The 21,275-nt window shown below is 41.3% G+C and overlaps 1 protein-coding gene across 1 annotated transcript; it reads right to left on the reverse strand.

Moving 5' to 3' along the window:
- Window positions 1-560: 560 nt before the first annotated feature.
- On the reverse strand, window positions 561-9,294 carry LOC311058598 (monocarboxylate transporter 12-B-like; the record flags this gene model as incomplete). The annotated part of the gene is made up of 8 exons (XM_084076060.1): window positions 561-790; window positions 1,510-1,759; window positions 3,142-3,901; window positions 4,109-4,265; window positions 4,385-4,480; window positions 4,959-5,102; window positions 6,659-6,762; window positions 9,158-9,294. The coding sequence occupies 8 exons, from the start codon at window positions 9,292-9,294 to the stop codon at window positions 561-563; spliced, it is 1,878 nt and encodes a 625-aa protein (XP_083932186.1).
- Window positions 9,295-21,275: the final 11,981 nt, after the last annotated feature.

Consider the following 21,275-nt stretch of genomic DNA (forward strand, 5'->3'; position numbering starts at 1 on the left):
TATTATTATGTTTTTGAAGCTTAGCAGCCCAACAAGGCACACAACGGTTTCAAGCCCATTGACTGGCAGTGCTCTAAGGAGGGCGATATTGATCGGTTCAAACCAACTTATTGTGTAGGTCACATAGGGTGTAAGGAGCAGCTCAACCTCTAGGGGCTGCTAGCGGGGCTTGTAGACTAGTAGTCTTGCTTCATACAATCATATGTCATGTGGCACTTATTACATTAAAAGTAACACCTTTGTATGTTTTTCAATAAAAGCCTGTTAACAATAACACAAAAATTGTACGTGTTGTTATTATCATGCTGTATTCAAAAGCAGCACAAGGCTTAAAACAAACACATGGACAGAGATGCCTCCTGCAACTCTGGGCCTGCAATATTAAACAATACAATCTATAAACCGTGATATGTTTGAAGGCCCCTAACAACCCAGGATCCTCAAAATGATTCACCCTTATATGGCACATGGAAGTTTTGGAAGAGTATACAACTCCACAGAAAAATAAAGAATTACAAAAGCTAATACACAGCTCCCAGCAAGTCCCAGCATTGAATCTGTCAGGAAGGCACATTTTCCCTGAGTTTTAGTCCCTCCAACGACACTCTGTAATTGTCTGTCTGGTTGTTCTTTAAGGACATGAACTTGGAGTCCTTGGCTGAGTAGGACTTAGCCCTACAACAGTTTCTGACCAGCATGCATGAGGCCAGGATGAAAGGGCTGAACATGAGAGACACACTGCTCAGCAAGAAAGCTGCCGTGTAGTTACCTGTCCTGTCCACTAACCAACCTGGAAGAGGGAAGAAGGGTGTGGACAGAGAGGAGATGGAGAGAAGAGAGAGACAGTGGTTAGGGTGAGAATAAACAATTCTCTGCAGTGTTCTGTCACTGCACAACACCCTCCCAAGCATCATCAACGCTGCACTTTGTAGCTTTTTGACTAATCTCTCAAGACAGATTCTGCAAACAGCAGAATCTATCGGCGCTACTGCCTTAAATGTGATGTTGTTATTAGGTATGTAAACAGGAGCACCTGGAGGAGCCAAACCCGAGATCTTTTTAGTTATTTTTCTTTTCTTTAAAACATTTTGTTTTTAGATTGCTTTTTGACTAAAAGTGAGGGTAGTCATTCACAAATGCACAGAACTGACCTCAAACATCATTAACTCCCCCCTGCCCCCCCATGTACTTTCTAAAGTACCATAACAGCATCAATACTGTAGTAGATGTCATTTCATGTAGATGTCTATCCACAGCTTCCAACAAAAATCGGACGTACATAAATGTGGAAATCTTTCTCATATAATGCCGTTATTTTTAGATTCAGCATTTTCTCCAAAGTCATTAAAACGTTGTTGAACTTCCGGAACAATTCAGTCAATGTTCGCTAAACCTCACTGCACGGTTGAGAAGTCATGGACGTTTGAATTTCATTTGTAAATCAATGTTTTCACATTTCAGCACAGACAAAAACAACAACTCTGCAGGACTGACCAGTCAAAACCATACCTGCAATCGGAGGGCTGAGCAAGTAGGGGATGGCATGTAGGAAATAGACCACACCCAGAGCGGAGGTCAGGTATGTCGGACCCACCACATCTGAGGTTACCACGGGGATGAGGGCCACGTAGGCCCCGTCGAAGTAGCCATAGAGGACAGAGAAAGGGACCAGGAGAGAGAAAGAGCAGAGCAGAGGGATGAACAGGCATGATATTCCCTCCATGCCCACTGCCATCATGTAGCTCATCAACCGATACTTCTGCAGACACCTACATGGAATGATTCAGAGTGAGAGGAATGTTTTAGAAGTATGGTTTCAGAAATGGATTATTTTCTAATGGCAATGATCACTGCAGTATTCAAAGTTGGCAATCAAGATAAAAAAGACATGACAAAACGTGATTGCTCTATTATAGTCTGAGACTGAGGAGATGAAAGAATATGACTACTGTGTTGGCAAAACTTTCACAGTGAGATTGTGAGATTATTTTCTTTTTACACGTGAAGGTAGTCTAAAGTATTTTGCATTGGTGGAGTATAAACACATACAGATAATAAAAAATAAAAAGAAGCTGTACACCGTCTTCACTTGCTCAATAAAGAAAAACCTTTAATTGCTTGCAACGTTTCGGTCAAGGATGATTGATGCCTGCAGAAAGTGCTTGACCGAAACATTGCAAGCTATTAAACGCTTTTCTTTATTGAGCAAGTGAAGACAGTGTTCTTTTTATTATGTAACATTGACAGCAAGCAAGACCGTTTTGACGGTGCTTAAAGGGATATTTCACTTTCCCCCAAAAATTGGGTCATTTTATTGTCTAGTCAGGCTTTTTTGAGCCCCCCATACAGTCTTTAAGTTGCTTGATTCAGTATTTAGACATTTGATATTCATTTTATCAGACACGCCCCCTTCCTATACAAACCCATTGTAACTTAAAACTCAATTTTTAACAAGTTAGATTAATCAAAAACACCCGATAAAATTACCCAAATTTGTTTTGAAAGTGAAATATCCCAATCTGCTGATGGTAAAAGTATCAGCTAAATGCATGAAATTGTATTTTAGGCAAGAAATTGATTGCTACAGTATATTACAGTACACTACAGTATGTATGTCTGTATAACTGGAACTATCTGCACATTGTCTATAACTTACCCTATGTGTAAACTCAACACACCTCCTTAGACAATGCTAACCACTGGTTTAGACAGTTCTGTTATATGGGACCCCCAAGCACCAGGAGATCATAATAACCTCAAGAATGCATGTTAACAAGCTGCGAGAAGATATTACATTTTCCATAATAAGAAAGGGCTATTGTACATAGCATTACCTCTGACCTCATAGTCAGTGCTGACCAATGTTCTGTTCAGCTTAAGGTGCTGAAATGTGTGTTAGTGAGTGCAACAGTAACACACACACATTGAAACACGCACGCACGCACGCACGCACGCACGCACGCACGCACGCACGCACGCACGCACGCACGCACGCACGCACGCACGCACGCACGCACGCACGCACACACACACACACACACACACACACACACACACACACACACACACACACACACACACACACACACACACACACACACACACACACACACACACACACGCAAACAGGAGGTTACATACGTCTACATACTTCCTGTCTGTGATCCATCCAAAGGTGATATTTCCGACAATGCCACTGACTCCAAATATGGACATGAGGAAAGCAGCTTGCTGGTACTCTACCCCTACGCTCATGGCATAAGGAACCAGGTAGACGATTGGAACACTGCAGCCGTACGCCAGGAACAGGAAGGACACCGACAGAAGCAGGAAGTCGGGCATTAGCAGAAAACCAAACTCTTCCATGGACCGTTGACTAAAACAGTTTCTTCTGCACAGAGTTTGTGTGTTCACTGAGGGCACTGGAGGAGCATCCAAGGTTAATTGTTTGACATTCATTAGTTTGGCTTCAGGAACTCTTGAGTCAGATAGCTTAGTGTTGATGTTGTCTGCTTGCATATTGTTCTCATTCATGCGTTCAACGAGTTTCATATCGTCATGCAAACCGTTGTCTCCCAGTTTAGGTTCTGAGAGTTTGATCTCCGCTAAAATGTTCTCAGTTAGCTTGTTGTTGGTAAAAACCTCATTATCTGCTAACAAAACCCCTGTTAGCTTTGGATCAGCTAGTTTTATGTTTGATAGCAGGGCCTCAGCTATCTTCACCGTAACCAGCTTGTTGTTTTTAAGCTTCCCGTTAGATACATGAAGCTTTGTAATCCCTGAGTTGTTAGTCTCCGTCTGTTTAGGTTCTGGCTGCTTACAACCAGCAAGTACTTTGGGATCCAGCGGTGCAGCCATGTAGCCCCCCTTCTCTACGTCTCCAACAGTCTCCTCTTGTTTCCTTTTAGAATAGAATAGAATAGAATTGAATAGAGCAGAGCAGAGCAGAGCAGAGCAGAGCAGAGCAGGGGAAAATGTTAGCAATGTTCTGCAGTATTGTATTTCACTGCATGTATAAATATGTGAAACAGACACTGCCATAAGATGTATATTTTGAGGCTGCCATATTGCTGTTAAATTCTTTGTTATTAGAACCTGTGGGATTTACCTCTCTCCTCCTCCAGGACTCGGGGGCCTCATCAGAGCCCCACAGACACACAGGTTGGAGACGAAGCCCCCCAGGATGAGGAGTGCACCCCTCCAGGAGTACTGCTCTATCAGCAGCTGAACGGCAGGGGCCAAAATAAAAGTCCCAATGCCACTCCCTGGGTAGGAGATATGAGAGGAGAACATTTTGAGAAAACATAACAAAGGATGGACGTACGTACGTATATAATTATACAGGAAACAACCCAGAAGAAAATGCCAATAGAAGCATCAGTACCTGACATGGCAATGCCATATGCCACTGCTTTCCTCTCACTGAAGTACCTTCCTACCATGGCTATAGCTGGGGTGTAGCAGAGGGCAAAGCCCACACCTGTAAATGTTGGACAGACACAGAGCTGTCACGATTACAAATCTAAGTTGATGATTAATTGTCACTCAAATAATTGCCATTAACGATTTAATAGTGTGTTTGGCATTGAACATTGGAACATTATGAAGCCTTTTGAGCGTCGTTATCAAAAATTGCACAGGGCAGATATGATAAATAACTGAAATATGCAAAGAAATGATTGACATATTTAATAATTTTATGCATGTAAAAATAGCAGAAATAGCTGATCTGCTGTTTAAGCTTTTTTAATATTTGAAAATGTTTGAAAAAAATTCAACATGGAAAGTTGGAAACGATTATGACGATTATGCAAAAGATAATTGCGATTATCTCATGTAATTGCAATTAGACGATTATGTAATAATTGTACCAGGTCTAGACAGACACAGTGGTGATCCCAAAGGTGGGGGGGCCTGGTGGCTCAACTGAAATGTATACGGTCATGTGTTATGTGTACCTGTGAGGACACCCAGGGAAACGTAAAGGTATTCTAGGCTGTTTGCAAATGAGCTGAGGACCAGGCCAGTTGAAGACAAAAGCCCTCCCAGGATCACCGTGGCTCTGCAGGACAGACGGTTTCCAATCATGCCACCCAGCGGAGCTGGAATCACAGTAAGTAAAGATGGTTACAGACAGCAAACAACAACACGGTTTCCCTCAACATTCCAACCTTTGTGAACATCTGGTTTGCAACTGTTGCTCATGGGAAATGACACAAACTATCAGAGAAACATCTGTTAGCTAGTTAGCTAGCTAGCCTAGCATCCAAAACCATTTAGTCTTGCAAGCAGCGGGCGGGCCTCTAAGGATGGAATTATTAGTCCATTCGTCCATCCAACACTTTGGTCCCAAACAGAATAGAATACTACTACCTGGGGTGACCTCTAGGGGTCTTTGGTGGAGTTTTTAGACACTTAAGACCTGTTCATCCTTTTTCTAAAGAGCTCTTTTGGAAGTGTTGAAACAAAATAAATATAGCAGACAAAATTGGATTTTGATCATTGGCTGATAAATGGGCTCTCTTTCCTGATTGGATGAAATTGGTATCCCACATGAACAATTATTTTCTGTTTTCTAAAGAGCTGGAGAGCCGGGTATAGATCCCAGTTTCTGAACAAACATGCAATGATTACTAACAGAATGTAGAGCTTTCATCGTTCATTTTAACAAAAAAGAAAAAGAAAAAAAGGTTTTGTTTTAAAACATCCCTTACAGCAACTTTAAATGACTTAATGCTATACAGTTAAAGCACAAATCCCTAAATAACTTCAAGCAAGGTCCATAACCTCACCAAAAGGACTTTCTTTTACTTTCAAGACAGCTGTTCCAAATTTATCCTCATAAGACACAATAAACCTGTGTCTTTATACTCTGTCTCTATTGGGGAACACTTTATCCTTGTAAATAGTTAATAGCTCATGAACAAGCTGTTAATAAATGACTTAAGCACCTTAAGTGTGCTAGGACCAGCATACAATATCTATTGCTGCTATTCTATATTCTTTTTTTTCCTTTATTAATTTGTTATTGTTTATATGTTTATTATTACTGTTGTCACAATATGCTATATGTCTGAGGAACCATAACAAAGGAATTTTACTCTATAAAGGCCTACCTGTACACAAATCGTAACAATAAAGAAACCTTGAACCTTGAACCATGATGTGTTTAACATGATGATGTGTAAATTCGAATGGATTTTGGTTGGATAGTGGATCAGTGTTTCTTTCATTCATCAAATTGCTCTGACAGTGATCACAATCATATTTTTCACACCACTGTCGTCATTATAGTTGTGGTGTTGACTCCACCATCCACTTGAGTTAGAGTTATATTCAAATGCTTATTTATAGTTATCGTTATAGTTATTATTAATTTACACGCCTACACTCAATCTTTATTTATCAATGTTTCCAGGCTGGACCATAACTCACCCCGGATGCAATGGTAGATAGTTTGTTTACACAAATGGCAACAAGAGTGTCCATAGAGTGTAATAGTAAAAAACGAAACTTTCGGATCAACTGAAAAAGCTGTGGGCTGAATACTGTAACTCCCCTACACTGGAGTTTGCAACTACCCTCAGCTGAATGAATCTACAGCTTCATATTTTGGCCTCAATTAAAAATGAAATGGAACTGTAACACAGTGTCCTACCACAGAGCATGGTGGTACAGTCTACCAGACTGTGGATCCAGGCAGTCGTAGAGTAGTCTCTGTCAAAGTGCAGCTGGAACTCCACAAAGAAAATGGACACACATCTAGAAGGATGGAGAGAAAGGGACAGGGTGTGGTTAAGACCTTTATTAATCGCATTGGAAATTCAGTTTCAGCTTCACTTCGGGTGATGGCTGCTGTGAGCACCCGGGCAGGCCAGGATTGTGACCTTCAATTTACCAGACGGCTTCACAACCCACAAAGCTACGACCAGCTATGTGTGTGTGATCACTCTGCTCTCTTGATATGACAAACCAAACCACACCAAAGAGCAAACTCCACTAGAGAAAGCCAGACTGATCAGGCTTAATAGTTTTATGGGTCAAAATGATGTTTTGGCATGGCTTGGATCTTACAGTATGTACTACTTCCTACTTCAAAGCACAAGCCACAGAAAGAGGCTTCTAGTTGGCTTTTGAAATGATGGTTAGCTTCTGGCTCTATTTGCTTCACATAACAGCTAGAAAGGATATGATGAATTGTATCATCATGCAGTGTGTGTGTATTCATTAAATAAAACATACAGCTGTAGGTAAATTGAAATTAACTGCAATTAATAAATGGTGTGATGGATTTGAATTCAACAGAATAGTCTCACTGACTAAAGGACCGGATATGCAGGTACTGTGTCATTCATTATTTTAAAGTCACTTTAAAATCTGAGCCCACTTCTTTTCCACCAGTGACCAATAGGCCCTCAAAGTGCAATGCGTTAAGATGTGCAGGAGGATGAAGTTTAGCTAACTTAACTAACTTATTTTGAGACTATGCTTTATTTGTTTTGGTAGATAATTTGCAGGCATGGGCAATGTGTTTTCAATGTATTAGAATTGAGAAATTCATAGCAAACGTTTCTAGCTATTAAGTTCTTTATTTTATTTTTAACATACAGTACAGCCTGTTTCTGTACAGTACAATAGAGAGAGAAAGAGTGTGTGTGCCTGCAGCATGCAGTGGCGGGGTCAACTGCTGATTGGAAAACAGAGACAGGGCCCAGTGAAATGAGAGAAACCTTAGCATCATTAAACATTTTCTCATTCATAAAGGCCTTGTGGACATTGGACACTGGCTTTATGAATGGACCGTGTGAATAGATAGATGGACAAATATTCTTTATTAGTCCATGCAGATATTCCTTTTGCTCCAGGTAGCCATTCAGACACAGAAATCACACAATATAGACAATACGACAACACATTTACACAACACATCCCTTTAAAGAGAAAACATAGGCTACCAGTCATGGTTAAGGAGAGACATAATCACTCATGCGCAGAACTGAGATATTTGTTCAAAAGTCCCACACTTGTAAGGACAAAGGGTGACCCAGAGTAGGCTGCTAGTTTTCATTCTAGCTCATCTAGAATTAATTAAAACCTAGGGCACTAGAGAATAATGATCTAGTTAGTAGACATAGCAGTATCCCCAGACCACAGCTGAGACCGACTGACTTTGGACACATACGTGTCCAAAAAAACAGTCGTTGCCTGTATGCAACACCTGTTAATTTGGACCGATAAGGGTCCATTTGGTTACATCTCTACACTCTCAGAGTTATAAATGGATAAATGATACTATGTACAGCATCTCCATCTACCACTGTGGCACTTCGTTTTTAAGTGGCTTCCTGGAAGATTAATAAACTGCAGGCCTGTGAAATACCTGTAAATCAGCCAGTGCTTTATCAATTTATGGTGTCTGAGAATCTGCATATCCAACTGAAACAGAAACCTTGGACTTGCACATGATACCAATCGATGTACTCTGTTACCCAGATGGGGCATGATAATTACCGTTATGCCCTTGACCAAGTATTTCATGACCAATTATGTAACACTAGAAGATTTAACACTGCTAAGGCTTATGGCTTGTGACCAAAGCACATGTTGATGCTTAGGAATGCTAATTCTTTCACTTAAGCCAACCCAGGGTGAGAGAGAGAGCTAAATGATTATTTTGGAGGAACCAATACTGAACTGACTGTTGAAGCTAGTGTTGGATGTTTGTTGCATTATCACTAGTATGGATTCCACTAAAGGGACCAACTGCGTCAGGCTAGGATTTATACATTCATGTTGCCTAACTCAGTATCATCTTCACAGGCTTTGTTTGCGAAGTACAATGTGTAATTGCCAGCAGAGGCTGTTTGCTAGCAGGTACAGAGTGTGATATTTGGGGTAGCATAAAGTTTGAAAGGTTGTTGGAGCAAATCCCCAGACCAGGGGGGAATTCTAATGTGGAAGTGAAGGACAATTAAAGCTTTTTCCTTGTAAGCTACTGTTCAAAGTACCCTTAAGCAAATCTCCAAAAGAGGTGCTCAGAGGTGCAGTAACAAGACAGTGGGTTTGATAGCTTCCAGGTGTGACTATACCTACTTAAGAGGCAGAGAAAAATTACATTGGAAGTCACATTGCTATAAACATACAATTGTCCACTCACCTGGTAACGGCCCGTGTGCAGATGGTGACAAGGAAGCAGCCAGCTACAATCATCCAACCCCACCCTCCGTCTGGTGGGGCCACACCCCTCGAGGACCCTCTGTCTCCCTTCGTCCTCTGCTCCATGGTAACCGCCATCACACCGACCAATCACAGGGCAGATCAGCATCAGTAGCTACACCCCTAGATACATAGAAACGTCAGGTCAGTGACTCAAGCACTTCCTTCATTCCCGGTGTCAGACCAGATGTTCCTTGATAGTAACAGGTCTAAGAATGTGCTATGCAAACTCAGTCTAGCTCCTGCTATTTACCTGCAGCACATTTAGCTGCAGTTGACTGCTTTAGCCACACAGCACCACCCCAGCATCCACCTGTTGGCTCTGTTTCACTTTAGTTCCCTGGGAGGTTTGGAAATTGATCACTCCCTGCTAGCCTGGTTTGTTTTACATTTATCAGGGAGTGATGGGAACAAGATTCAACATTAAATGCATCTCATAGATCATCTATAATATTTCCTTAATGATGTTCTGTCAAAGATTTTGTGTGACTGAAATGGCCATTTCGACCTAATGTGTGCCAGATGTGTATGGATTTTGCTTGGGGTCTCCAATTTAATCACACTGATGAGTGGTCCATAACAGCATTTCTCCCATGTTAATACAGTAAAAATACAATTTCATAAACTTTTTATAACCTGAGCATCATAACAGGTATAGAGCACCGAAGTCTGATGTAATTTACTCATCCTACCTGGGTTGCGGTTTATTTCCCCCATTCAGAATCCCCATAGACTTGTTTAATATCGTGTCAAATAAGAACTGCGTTGCAAAAATAAACACATGACCCCGGCGGTTTGACTCATATGGATATGAAGCATCAACTGACGGTGAGAAAACGCTAATGTTACTGCGGCCGAATTAGTTACATTTTCGCCAGAAATAGACTTTATAAAATATGAGTGACTGACTATCATAAACGATACAGAGCCACCTCCCTGACAACATCGCCGGGACAGTTTGTTTATTTTTGGACCACAATTCTTATCCATATATACAATTTGAATCCTGCGCCATGTCGGTTGTCTGTATGTATGTATGTATGTAGCCAGTGTGACGTAATCTGACATCACGCCAGTGTGACGTAATCTCACGACAGCATGACATCACGCATGACATCACATCCTACCTATAAATTCTAGGATGCCGTCAGATCGCACCAGTTCGACGGCTTCCATAGTGGGTTTTGGTCATTGGAGAGGTGATGCACGTCACCTCTTTCTGAAGTGGGTACTTTCAAAGCCTGCCGTGGATTTAGGAGAGCACAAAACTCTCTCTCACACTGTGAGGTGCCTGTAAGGTGGCACTGCAAAGTGAACGACGCGTCACGCTAGACGTTCGGGCCGCGTAGCGGCCCGATATATATATACAATTTGAATCCTGCGCCATGTCGGTTGTCTGTATGTATGTATGTATGTAGCCAGTGTGACGTAATCTGACATCACGCCAGTGTGACGTAATCTGACATCACGATGAGACGGTCGTCCCGAATATGGACACAACGCCAGTGTGACGTAATCTCACGACAGCATGACATCACGCATGACATCACATCCTACCTATAAATTCTAGGATGCCGTCAGATCGCACCAGTTCGACGGCTTCCATAGTGGGTTTTGGTCATTGGAGAGGTGATGCACGTCACCTCTTTCTGAAGTGGGTACTTTCAAAGCCTGCCGTGGATTTAGGAGAGCACAAAACTCTCTCACACTGTGAGGTGCCTGTAAGGTGGCACTGCAAAGTGAACGACGCGTCACGCTAGACGTTCGGGCCGCGTAGCGGCCCGAACTTCTAGTATGAGACGATTCTAAGATGACCCAATGTTATTCTCCATAGAGAAATGACTTCCGCAACCCAGGGGATGAACGAGTGACATCAGGACTTCAGTACTCTATATCTCTCTAGGTTTATTTAGTATGTTTATCTATGATAGATATTTGTTACCATACGTTAAGTTCTACTTTATTACCATACCACTTGACAGTATCCTCACATGATCCTGCTTTGAAGTGTGTAAATGTGTGTGTAGATCACATAATGTTGCTATATTGAGGAAGCCATTTGACATTTTGATCGTGACACATAATAATTTTGTTACTTAGTTTGGGATGTTTCTGTTAGTGCAGTAAAAATGTGTGGCAGGAGAAAGAACAACTGTGCAATGACAAAGCTAGCAAGGAAAGGAACCTGCCCATCAAACATACAGTGTAACCTTTTAGTGGAGTGTACCACCACACAATCAAATTTGCCAGGAGAAAGGCATAAAAGAAAACACAAACTATCAATGGCCCGGGGATACAAGGTGGCACATGGCTGGTTAGCACTTATCATCACATAACCAAGGCAACACAGGTCTCATGACCTGTGTTGCGTGTTTAGACATGCGTATTTTGACACAAAAACATCATTGTAAAGTCAATCCATATGTTCTCATCCAGTTCAAGTTCAATGGCTATTGCCCCATGTGTAGGGCTGTCACGATCATGACATTTTACTTGAAGATATAATTGTGCCCTGTGAAATAATTGTGATTAACGATTCAATAGTGTTTTTGACATTGAACATTGGAACAGAAAAAATATATTTTACGCTTTGTAAACACAAATTGCACAGGGCAATGTACTATGGCCAAAGCAGACAAAATGTTCACAAATAGCAAAAATAGCTGATCTACAGCAGCTCTGCTCAGTACTCCACTATTTTTGAAGTTTTTTAAATTCTTATTACCATTTGTCAACAGATTAATGTATACAAATGAATGGAAATGATTAGGTTAGGCGATTATGTAATAATTGTGACAGGCCTACCCATGTGGCACTGTTGCGTTTCCTCTGTAGTGTCAATAGCCTGAGCCAACGGAGGGCAGACAGCCTTCTAAGTAACAATAGAGCATGGCTCTTGGACCATCTGCTATGATAGCACTGGGTAAAGAAAAGACTTCTTGTTGGTGGTGGGAACAAGTGTGTGTGTGTGTGTGTGTGTGTGTGTGTGTGTGTGTGTGTGTGTGTGTGTGTGTGTGTGTGTGTGTGTGTGTGTGTGTGTGTGTGTGTGTGTGTGTGTGTGTGTGTGTGTGTGTGTGCGTGCGTGCGTGCGTGCGTGCGTGCGTGCGTGCGTGCGTGCGTGCGTGCGTGCGTGCGTGTGCACATGTGTGTGTGTGCGCGCGCGTGTGTATGCGTGCGTGAGTGTGTGTGTGTGTGTGTGTGTGTGTGTGTATGTGCGTGCTCCTACACATGCCTATGCCTATGTGTGTCTGGATCCTATCACCACAGATACACTATGTACAGAAATCAAACAATGGCTGGGATTCACCAATCAGCACACAAGAGAATTCTGGTGAGACAGCGGATGTGGCCACTCAGCATGTTCAAACTGCTTAGGCCCCACCCACTTATTTCCATCAAAACATGCACCAGTTATAACGTGTTGTTTTTCTGTTCATTTATCTATTAATTCATGAATTGAACCAGCTAAATTACATTTCAATCAACAACAGCTGACATGGCTATTCATTTGTTATTTTGTCTTTTTTTACATTTATTTTATCCCATATACTTCTCCAATTGATCTCCTTGTTCCTGGATTAGTACAGTATAATGTGGTAGTCATTGCAGTGGTCCACCATCCACTGCACGTCTCTAACATTAGTACAAAGCAAGCAAGTTCTTGTTGTGGTGTAGCAACAAGTGCAGCAGCAGTCTGATATAGATCGCACGTAAAAGAAAGTCAATGTTTAGACATTGCTGACACCAAAATTTGGCTTATAGAATTCTTTTTTTTTTTTCTCCTTGTCTTGTCCCCCATCATAGTATCCCTAACACTCATGTGATTTAAGCCATACTGCTGAAATTGTGTTTGTTTCCGTTCGAAAGTGCTGTGGATATGCTTGATTAGCTAAAGCTCACCTTTCACACCAGCTGTGCAATGTTTGCGTTTCAGCAACTTGTCTAATAGCTAAGCTCAGCGGAGCAATCAGCAGAATCAGAGTGTGAGGGACTTCTAACAAAGGCTAATCAGAGTTTTTCACTGTAATACCAAAAGTTTGAGAAGCAGAGCAACTTTAGCTTCAAATGAACACCATTGGGACTGAGAGGTCAAGGCAGTGTCAGAGAATTGGTTCAAATGGGTTCACGATCTGAACTCTGTAACCATAACAATGCATAAGGACCCCTAATACACCTCACCACAGAGCTTTTATTTTAAAGTAAAGTGTATTCTTTCCTTGCACTTGTAAGCTGAATGAGAGAGGGTAATATAAATGCCTAAATTATAAAACATAGGCCTACATGATAGTGGTTACATAGGCAGCAATCAGATCTGGTATGTCTATTCACAAAACTTTAAGGTTTGGAAATGTGAAGTCCTATGACATGACACAATTTACTATATTTTTCATGTTGATAGACAAACTAAGCTGCTTGTATGCCTTGGCGAAGGCATCCAGAATCCATGGTAGGTCCTCTTCTAGGGCCACAAGGGCATTGTCCTCAGCATACTGCAGATGGATATGGTGGTGGGTCGGCTTTTAGCCGTTTAATCTCCACTAACACTGAGTACTGTTGCTGACTATTGTCAGGCAGTAGACAGTCTATTAGACAAACACAGAGCTAGAGTTTTCCCAGTGGTGGACAGGAGGGAAATGCCACTGTAATTTTGCAATCTGGCTATCAACATAAAAAAGACTTAGATCCTCTATCAGCCACCAACCCAGACAAAATACTCTTGTCCTATCCCAAACCATCTCTGTTGGCAACACCAGAACGGACAATGTAGACCACGTCACATACTGTAGCTCAGCAGCCTCCTATCCTCCAAAGGCAAAGCTGACATTGATGATGAAATACACCACCACCTCAGTTGTGTCAGTGATGAAGTATTTGAGGACAGCCGTGGCATCGCTGCACGGATCAGAAACCTGTACCACATACAGCAGGCACTGGAAGGCACTAGAAGCACATCATCAGAGGTGCCTCTGAAAAAACCCAAGTTCAGCTGGGAAGATAGATGCAGCAACACCAGCATCCTGGAGGTTAACATCCCTACCATCACTGCCACCATCGCCCAACACCAGGTCAAATGGACTGTGGCCATGTCAACCGTGGTATGCCTGACTCTCACCTTCCAAAACAAGTCCCATAGTTCTGGCTTCTCATAGGACAGTGTGCCCCGGGGGAGGTCAAAAGAAAAGGTACAATAAAGCAAACATAAAAAAGTGCCACAAAGACATGAAGGGGGACAATCCTACTCAGCCCCAAGTGACCGCCGATGATATTTTTCATAACCGCCTTTGTGTTTATGAAATTGTTCATACAAGGCTGCTACGTTTATTGTACATCTGTTCTTCTAAACACGTATTTCATTAGGCCAAAGGTTCAATAGAGTTAAGATAAGATAAGATAAACCTTTATTGATCGCAGGAGGGAAATTCAGGAGTCACAGCAGCAAGAGCAAAACACAGGAAAGGTACAGGTAAGAGTCAAGGACGAAACCAAGATAAATTCATTGATTATTTAAATTAATTATTTAATTAATTAATGAATTAATTAAATGAAAGAATATTGAGCTGCTGGCACTAGATATATGCACTGGATTTCTTAATGTGCAGTCTATCTATAAATATAAATGTACAATGAAAATATGAATGAATATCTACCACATCTATCGGCAGTGAATAGTATATTATCAATGAATATACACTATCAACAGTGAGTATATGGGTGGATTTATGCATTAACAGTCTACCAACGCTGGATAGATATTATGTACAGACTCAATCAATCAACAATGAATATCTGGGGATGCCCCCAGTGGCTCATCTGGTAGAGCCCAGTTCTTGTGTTCAAATTCAACCTGAGGCCCTTGCTGCATAATCCTTCTGCATCTCCTTCTTGCTGTTTCCTGTTCCTCTTCACTACCTATCTATATCACATAAAGGCTTAAAAACACAGTGCCGCATAGTCCTATCACAGCCACATAACACAAATCTTAATATGAATAATTAGATATATATAAAACAATAAAATACATTGTGTACCGTACATCATGTACAAAAGTACAATCAAGTTCATCAGTGTACTCATAAAGTTAATCAGCGCAGTCATAAAGGTCAGCAATACATTTTTGGCAGAGTTTAAAGTGAGAAAGAAGGCCGGAAATATCTGTTTGCGAATATATTGGCTCATATTTTGAGTGTCAACATACATTGGCACCCATAAAACATATTTGTTTGTCTAGGCAAACAAATATGTTATAAAGTTTAAGTTGTGCTCCCACTCTCTCTCTCTCTCTCTCTCTCTCTCTCTCAGTATCTATAAATTTATAAATGTACAGTGAATGAATACACATCTATCGCATTTATAGGCAGTGAATAGTATATGAATGAATATACATTATCAACAGTGAGTATATTGGTGCATATATGCACGGTCTATTAACAGTCTACCAACACTGAGTATATGGATGGATATTTAATGGATATATGTACAGACAATGACATCAACAATGACTATATGGGGGCACCCTGGTGGCTCATCTGGTACTGGTAGAGCCATTACCATTAACGCTCAGTCCTTGAGCAGCCGGCCCAGGTTCGAATCCGACCCGAGGCCCTTTGCTGCATATCCTTCTGCATCTCTCCTGACATTTCCTGTTCCTCTCCCCTGTCTCTATCACATGAAGGCTTCAAAATGCCACCCTCCAAAAACAAAAACTACATAAGAATCTATATATAATTAGAAAAGTGACACTCCAGACTCCCCTCATTAAAACACAGTACCACAAAGTCCTAGCACAGCCACACGACACAAAATCTAATAAAGAAATTGATAGGTATAAAACAATAAAATACATAATGTACTGTACATCATGTACAAAAGTACAGTCAAGTTTATCAGTGTACTCATAAAATTAATCAGTGCTGTCATAAAGATCATCAAGTGGTGTGAGAGGCCTTTTGAGTCTACGGTTCGTGTTTTGAGTGACCTGTTGCGTAGTTTAGTTATTAATTATCTGTAGAACAAGTTTGTCTAGACAAACAAATAGGTCATACATCAATCAATCGGTGTGAAGGATCCTATTCTAAAGTAAACCCCTCCGGCACATATACTGTAAGTGGGCTCATCCAGCCAGCAGAGACCTGTTTTGGTATAGAGACCTATACCTATTTGCTGATGAATGAATGAATGGATTTATTTAGTGATAAAAGGAAAGACAGAGCATATCAGCACTTCCACAAAAAACTACTGGGACTGTATGTAGCCTACTGCACTTAAGACCCTGCTTTAGCCAGGGGATTTGCATTAGCTAAATATTACAACAACCTAATCATAATATATTTTATTTGTATTGCAGTTTTGATTCACAAGGAATCTCTGAGTGCTACATGCTGACAGTAACTGCACAAAATAACTCACAAACTCTATTTTAGCCAGGGGGTCAATATGTCACTGAGAGAGATTTCAGATCTACATTCAGTAGGCTATGTCTGATCTCCTTAGCCACCCACATAAAATCATTAATTGGAATTAGAAGTACCGTCTTAATGTGTTGGGCAACAGTTCCTTTTAAGACCATTCTAAGAAATCTCCTAATTCTAGGGGCCCCTGCATGGTTTGCAGCCTCTGCCTCTGTTAGCCTATCAGACCAGACCCACTGCTGAAAGGGGAAAAGTGAAAACGCGGATGATAACAAAGGAATGACAGACAAGACATTGGAGACTACAAGATAGGGAGTTCAAAAAGAAGTATATAGGGATGGGAACAAACAAAATACTGTATCTATTGACTCACATCAGCTTCCAACGGCGACCTCCACGTCCGTCTCAGCAGCTCGCAGTTAAACATTCAGGACGTAGTAGTTCTGTTGTTGTTGTTGTTGTTGTTGTTGTTGTTGTTGACGACGCTGTTGTCCTCACTGGCCCCATCCTTACTGTGAAGGGAAAGAAGGGAACTCCACGGAGCTGCCACTCGGCCACAGCCTCCGGGAACAGAGAGAGAGAGAGAGAGAGAGAGAGAGAGAGAGAGGGGGGAGGGGGGAGAGAGCGAGAGAGAGAGAGAGAGAGAGAGAGAGAGAGAGAGTGAGTGAGTGAGAGAGAGAAAGAAAGAGAGAGGGAGAGAGAGGGGGGAGAGAGAGAGAGAGAGAGAGAGGGGGGGGGTGAAGTGGAGGAGGAGAGAGAGAGAAGTGAATCGGAAGGATGACGAGAGGGTAATGGGGGTGGGCGCAAGGTTTGCGTACAGTTAAAGTGCACCTGGTGACCCTAGCCTGACTGTTGACAACATAACTTGGCGTTTCCACGCCTGGCTGCATGATCACGTCATCAACCTGTCATATTTCGGAAACGTGTTAATAGGTGTAACTAGAAAAAGTGCTCCTCGGAGCACAGGTCTTCGCCAGGTCAGGTAGGTTATTGTGGGCCAGCACAATAACCGTTTATATGATGTTTTGCATAGTATTGTATTTGTCTGTCATTAAATGTTTCGATGAATTGAGTACAAAGGACCCCAATGGAAGCAAGCCATAGAAGGCTTTCTTGGGTTTAAAATCCTCTTAGCACCTTCTATTGAACTGTACTTTCTTGTGCTTTTTTTTGGCAAACTGCTAATAAAGAATTCAATCAATCAATCAAGCAATGTTCAGAATTCGCCAAAATCAGGATGGAATATGAAAAATCACACCCTGTGTGAAGGTAGCGGCGCCTTTGAATACATTATGTCATCGATATGTGTTTATAATGTGTTTATAGCCATGTGTCATGTGAAGCTTGACCAATCACTTTGTTGACGGGTCTGACCAATCAGAGCGTCGACGACAGATAAAGTTAAATTGAGGATCTAACTTTAAATAACTTACCTAGAAGGAGACTTTAGCCAAATAAAAATATATACAAAAAAAAACATGAGGAAATAAAAAATAAACCTTGACATCATAGTGATGTCATGAATAGTCCCCTTGCCTGACAAATCACAACCTTGACGGGCCTGACCAATCAGAACCTTGACGGGCCTGACCAATCAGAACCTTAACGGACTCTTGGATTCTCGATCGTCTCTATCAAACCATTCTGTCATAACGGATGACTGGGTCCCGAACTCAGACTTTCTATACATTCACCCTTCATCTGTTCTTGTATCTTTCTCTTTCTATTCGTCATATTAACTTTAAATAACTTACCTAGACGGAGACTTTAGCCAAATGAATAATAAGATGAAGTCATTGTCATCGTTTATATAGACATCGAATTCTATATTCATGACATCATAGTGATGTCATGAATAGTGACCAATCACAACTTTGGCGCACCTGACCAATCAGAACGTTGACGCACCTGACCAATCAGAACGTTGACGCACCTGACCAATCAGAACGTTGGCGCACCTGACCAATCAGAACGTTGACGCAAAAGCCAGGCATAGAGGGCTAATATCCGCTCTATACCTAAAGGTATAGAGCGGCTAGCGCCGCTAAAAATCAGACAGATCCGTCTTGACCACTTGACTATAGCAATAATGTGTACCAATTTGCGTGATGTTTGTACAAAATGTGTAGGAGTAATATTAACAAATATATTAATAATAATAATTTTGTTAATATATAATAATATTAACAAAAATTGGCCTCCTGGTGGCGCTATAATAGGGCAATGTTAAAAGGATGGCATTTGTTCCTCAACATAGTGCGAATATGCGTATAAAGTTTCACCACAATCGGACGCTGCGTTCATGATTTGCGGCATATTGTTCAAAACGGCCACTCCTGCAGACTTTAGACGTCAATCTTAGCCAGTCAGGGTGGAATATGACAAATCAAACCGATCCGTCTTGATCAGATGACTATAGAGATCATGTATAGCGATTTGTGTGAAATTTAGTAATATCAAAAAATGTGTTTTACATAAGTCAGCCTCCTAGCAGCGCTATAAAAGACAGATGTGAAAAATGCAGGGCAGAGGTTTTTCCTTGGTCTCTAGGGAGTGTCTGGTGCAAAGTTTCATGCAGATCAGTGCAGTTATAGGTAAAAACGCAAATCGGCCTCTTATAGCGCCACCATGAGGCTGATTTAAAAAAAACGCAATCGGACGCCGCGCTTTTGATTTGCGGCATTTTGTTCAAAACTGACCAATCCTGCAAACTTTGGAAGCCAATCTTAGCCAATCAGGATGGAATCTGAAAAATCGGACAGATCCGTCTTGATCACATGACTATAGAGATACTATGTATCGATTTGCGTGATGTATGGATAAAATCTGTAGGAGTAATATCCCAAAAATTACTCCTACAGAGTAAAACAAATCGGCCTCCTGGTGGTTATAACAGGCCGATCTGAAAAATGTGGGGCAGAGGTTCTGCTCTAGCACTCAAGGAGTGTGCGTGCACAGTTTCGCTGCCATGAGGCCGACGGTGCCGGAGATTAGCTGCTTGCAGACAGACGGACACATGGACGCCAGGGTGTCTCTGCCGCGCCTTCGGCCTGGCGGAGACAATAAATAACTGAACCAGTTAAGTCTGACTATAATTCTTCATTCGCAGCGCAGCTCACAACACTCATGAGACTCTGTGAGAGCTTGTAAATCTGCTATTTTCGAAAGCATTTTTTCACAATTCAATGGTGTCATTGTTGACGTTTAACTATTGCTAATTTGCGTTGAAATTGACGAATCCACTGCTCTGTTGCATGTTTTATTATTTTTTAGGCCTATTAGCCTAGGCTATTATTAGCCTATTATTCGGTGTAAAATGTCTTTCAACAGTTGAAAACGGAACAGTGAAATCGTCCAAACAAGCTCATGAAAGAGAAAGACATTCTTCTCATACCATGGTCCACTCTTCTACACTGACTCTCTTCCAAACACTTCTTCAGGCTATTTTCTATCTACTGCCTGTAGGTGTAGGCCTATGGTAGGCCGTCTACTAATGAAAACAAATTCCATTTGTAATGTCGTTTGTTTCCTCCGGGCCTGTCAAGCCCTTTGAGACTGTGCCGTGATTAAGAGGGCTATACAAATACTTTTGAGTTGAGTATTGTTGTCTGCAGCTGTCGTTTATCTTGATGCTTTTGACATGGCCGGGCCTCCAGAGGTGCTTGGTCTCAGTGAGACATAATAATAGCCCTAATTATGTATATCAGCCTCAAACTATTTCCCAGACGTTATCTTATTGCTCCCCTAAATAACTTAATACATACACAACAAAATCCATTAATACGCTAATTTGAACATTTGGTTTTATTCCTTTTTAGAAAAACAAAACAAAACCTCGTCACTTCAGTAGCCTACTGTACGTACAAATTGCACTAGCCAGAAAGCCTTTAATAATCCATTCTTTTTCAAGCCAGAGTTAAGCTTTAGCAGCACTGACAGTCATACCAGCATGGGGTTCCCAAAAGTAACTTTCAGAGTAGGATGCAATCTATTCCAGCAGCTGGCAATGGAGCCAACAAGTTAAGCCTATAAAATCTACAAGCATAAATACATGGATCTAGATATATTATAGACAAGAACAAAAATCATTTGAATACCAGTGTATACATATGACATTAATTAGAAATACATTTTCCTAAAACATCTGCAAATGCAAATGTCAGCTCTATTCTTAGATTTATAATTCAATCAACCTTTTTATTTGCATTGTCATTTTCAGGTTTGTGTCTCAAGTGCAGGTTTGCTGGAGTTGCGCCTGTTTTCCAATGTGGCATTTACACTACCTAGATCCATTTTCATTCTACACTGGGATTGTATGACTTTGCAAACATGTGAAGTTTTAATTGAACTGAGATTACTTAACACTACAGATTTACCATGTACTTTTACTGAAGTTGTCTTTGGGAAACCTGGCCGTGAATGGTTTTACAGTTTCATCAACAGACAGGTTGCTGGTGTAGAATATATCATCTTATTTACAAAATCTGTACAATCAAATACACATAGAGATGAATGACTCTGTCTGCCACTTAAGCATTCCAGAATAGTTTCATGGAGGATGCGTGTTCACTAAATGATTTTGACCAGTTTTAGCATGAGCAAGGCAATCCCACAAACAATTTAGAACTTCAGGGTAAAAGGCCAGAAAGC

This window comes from Gymnoscopelus microlampas (genome assembly GCF_963454915.1).
Source record: "Gymnoscopelus microlampas genome assembly, chromosome: 13".
Classification (NCBI taxonomy): Eukaryota; Metazoa; Chordata; class Actinopteri; order Myctophiformes; family Myctophidae; genus Gymnoscopelus; species Gymnoscopelus microlampas.